The sequence below is a fragment of the Myotis brandtii genome, unplaced genomic scaffold (assembly GCF_000412655.1).
Source record: "Myotis brandtii unplaced genomic scaffold, ASM41265v1 scaffold63, whole genome shotgun sequence".
NCBI lineage: Eukaryota > Metazoa > Chordata > Mammalia > Chiroptera > Vespertilionidae > Myotis > Myotis brandtii.
In genome coordinates, this window is record NW_005370411.1 from 2,484,135 (window position 1) to 2,487,802 (window position 3,668).

The 3,668-nt window shown below is 42.8% G+C and overlaps 1 protein-coding gene across 9 annotated transcripts in view; it reads left to right on the forward strand.

The window, feature by feature from the left end:
- ABI3BP (ABI family, member 3 (NESH) binding protein) overlaps positions 1-3,668 on the forward strand; it is a 259,187-nt gene that overhangs the window by 231,372 nt on the left and 24,147 nt on the right. For all 9 annotated transcript variants that reach the window (XM_014528309.1, XM_005880197.2, XM_014528314.1 and 6 more), the window contains one exon: positions 2,731-2,839. In XM_014528309.1, coding sequence (XP_014383795.1) covers positions 2,731-2,839 — 109 coding nt within the window. The remainder of the gene's footprint in view (positions 1-2,730; positions 2,840-3,668) is intronic.

Consider the following 3,668-nt stretch of genomic DNA (forward strand, 5'->3'; position numbering starts at 1 on the left):
GAAATTCTGTTTCTTTGTTATGGGGTGAGGCCACAACATTAGTAACAAAGAAACAGAATTTCCGGAGGATGAGGCCCAGAAATCAGGATTTTAAAAAGATTCCCAGGTGATTCTAATGTGCAGCCAAGGTTGAGAACCACTGATATAGATAGATCCTTTAAATTTGAAGTCAAAAGAAGATTAGAGAAGATATAAAATAAGAATTTCAGGTTTGAAGGGCTGGGGTAATATTAAAAAGAGTAACATATAGTCGATAAATGCTCCAAACCAAAGATTTTTTTTGAAGGTAGTAGCTTTTATGCATATCCAATTGGAATGTCGCAGAAATTGTTCTTTTGATAACTAAATTATACTTCAATCTTTTCGAATGAAATCTTTCAAATTTTTGTGACCCTATTTTCAAAACACAACTAATATGGGATAATAAAAGCAAGCAACAATAATAGGTACCACGTGTTGAGCAAATAAGCACTGGCTATATATGTTCCTAATTTAATCCCGCAAGCAACACTCTGAAGAGACATTATTGACATTTTACAGATGGGAAAACTAGGACTAAGATCAAGGCAAGTGGCTTGGTCTATCTTTCTCCATCAAGCCACACAGTTTCCATTTTTAAAAAATAAAGTTTACTCCCATTTAATTACTAGTACATGTTTCTAGTAAATATCCCTCCACGGCTGAGGAAAGATATAAAAAGGACATTTTGAATTCAGGGTCCTTCCCCTTTCTCCCTCTCTCTCCACCCTCTGTTAGAATAGAAAACCAATGGAACTGGGGACAAAAAGAGTTGGGAAACAACAAACCCAAAATGTTTGGGAACAAAAGAGTCTGAGGAAGGAATACTAAACACCAACCAACGGTCCTTTAATAGCTGCACTGACGTGTCCAGACACAGTGGCATTGCCTTCCAGTTTATTATTGAACTTTTGGAAAGACAGCCAAAAGAAAATATTCATAAAGAGTCATGTTCCTTTTTAGAATTTTGAAATATAGCATGAAAATCCTTCCCAAATGAAAGTTGGTGATTATAAGTCTCCCGAGTTACTTCATGATTTCCTACCTTCGGTCTCAGTGCCAATACAGGAATCCTCAGGAACTCGCCAGCTCCTTCACAGCCTCCCGCTTTCCCCGACACCCACCACTTGTATATTTCTTCATACTGATGGAGCTGATTTTGAGTGGGGTTTTGTTTTTTGTTTTTTGTTGGATATTTTTAAATCATCTGTATGAGCTTGTCACATGTGTTATAAACCCAACTGAGAGCAGGGAAAACCATTTAACAAATTTGTAAATTATATTTCAGATTCTGAAACTTTCTCTTTTCATTAGCCCTGCGAGTTCATAGAAATATGCCTTTAAGTAAAATTTATGCAGATCTCTGTTCAGACTTTAAGGAATAGCTTCTTTTTACAAATACAAAGTTAATTGTCAAAGGGGCATATATAAGCAGTATGTACAAAACTTAATAACTTATATAAGATGTAGGTGCAAAAATCCCATCTATATATATAAAAGCCAAGCAACCGTTATGACCAAACGACCAGAATGACTGAAATGACCGGTTGCTATAACACGCACTGGCCACCAGGGGGCAGATGTTCAATGCAAGAGCTGCCCTCTGGTGGTCATTGCACTCCCACAGCTGGAGCACCAACTCAGCTAACAACCCATCCCAGTGGCCCACCAGCCCTGAGGCAGCCACTCCCTCCCTCAGTAGTCCTGCAGGTCCAATCTCCAGAAAACAGGCCAGGCACCAATGGACCAGAGCCTCCAGCACGATCCCAACAATGCCACCGGCCTCCTGGAAGTCAGCCTCGGGCACCGTGGCTGCTTCCCCTTCCTAGACTCTCCGCAAGGAAGCAAGGATATAAAAGCCACCACCAGGTGGCTCCCAACAGCCGGTGTAAACATCAGCGGGACAGATCTGGAACCTGGGCTGGCAAGGGCATCCCACCGCCCACCCAGAGAGCCGATCGCATCCCAGCCTTCCCCACGCCCCTCAGGACCCCACCCATGCACCAATTCGTGCACTGGGCCTCTCATAAACATCAGCGGGACCTGGGCTGGCAAGAGCGTCCCACCACCCACCCGGAGAGCCGATTGCATCCCAGCCTTCCCCATGCCCCTCAGGGCCCACCCATGCACCAATTCGTGCACCGGGCCTCTAGTAATTCTATAAATCAGAATAATGAACGATAGGAAAGTATAGTTCATTGTGTGGTTAGCTGTCATTTGCTGCTATAGTTTGAGACCCAGATGAGATTTTTGCAGCAGCACCATGTAGTCAGTGGCCTTTTCCCCATAGAGTAGGAAACAGGGCTCCTACACACACACCACTCAGCAGTGCTCTCCAATGGCAGGCTGACTTGCCTCACAAAATCATAGATACTAGTTTCCAAAGCTACCGTAGGAGTGTTATTGCCCTTCACAGTTGCCAGGCCTTCCCTGCTCTGCTAAAGGGAAAGCAGAAATGGTCTATGAGCAACTCCCCAAATGCTTGGGGACCTTTGTCATCTGCTGACCATCCCAATCTGGAAATTGCAAATGTATAAGATGTATGGTTAATATATACATAATGTATAATATCAACATGTAATGTATAAGATCAGAGCTGCAATCTGAGTTGCTTATTTTTATGAGAATGACTTTATTATGCTATTAGCATGTAGAACATTTAATTCAGCCAGAAAATGAAGATGAGCATCTGTTGGCTTTTTCGCTTTTCAGAATATGAAGTTATATCCAGAGAAAATGGGTCATTCAGTGGGAAGAACAAGTCCATTCAAATTACAAATCAAACCTTCTCCACCGTAGAAAATCTAAAGCCAAACACAAGGTAAGCAAGCCACCAGTGCTATTACAGGTGAGTTCTGAGAGTGCAAAGTCAGAATGAAGGAATGGAGTGACATCATCCCTCTGTGTCCTCAGGGAGGGTCTAATTTGCATTTCATTCTTTGGCTTTCACAGCACTTGAAACCTCTAAAGTCATATTTTGCAAATATGCAAGTTATTGGTGGGGATACAAGAGCTAACAAGATGGTCTTGTAAGTTAACATATAGCTGGGAACACTGAAAAATTGAAGTTCATTAGTACCAGATGTTGATATTAAATACCAAAATTTAGAGAAGAAAGTCTGTGGATCAGTGACACCTGGAGTGTGCATGAGGTAAACTACATTTGAAGTACAGAAGAACTTAGCTGGCATGCTGGGAAGGGGAGGGCAAGGAAATAAAAGCCATGAGGTAGATGCAGGGGTCAGTGTGTAATAGTTAATGCTTAAGGTAACTAGAGATGAGTCCCAGATATAGCAATCCTTTGCTTTTGGGTCTTTTTAAAATAGACAAATGAAAACAGATTTTTGAAAAAAAGATATAAATAATATTAGCATCATTCTATAATAAACAACTTTTCTTGATATCCCACATTACACATTGACACCAGGTTGTTTATATTGCTACTAGAGGCCCGGTGTATGAAAGTTCATGCACTGGAGGGGCGTCCCTCAGCCCGGCCTGTCCCCTCTCACAGTCCAGGAGCCCTCAGGGGCGGGAGACGACCCGGCGATCAGGAGAAGGCGACGCCCCCATCACACCTCTGCTGCTGCCACTGCCCACAGTGCAAGCCTTAGCCGGTCCTGGTTACCTGAGCCTTGGGCGGCCCTGGG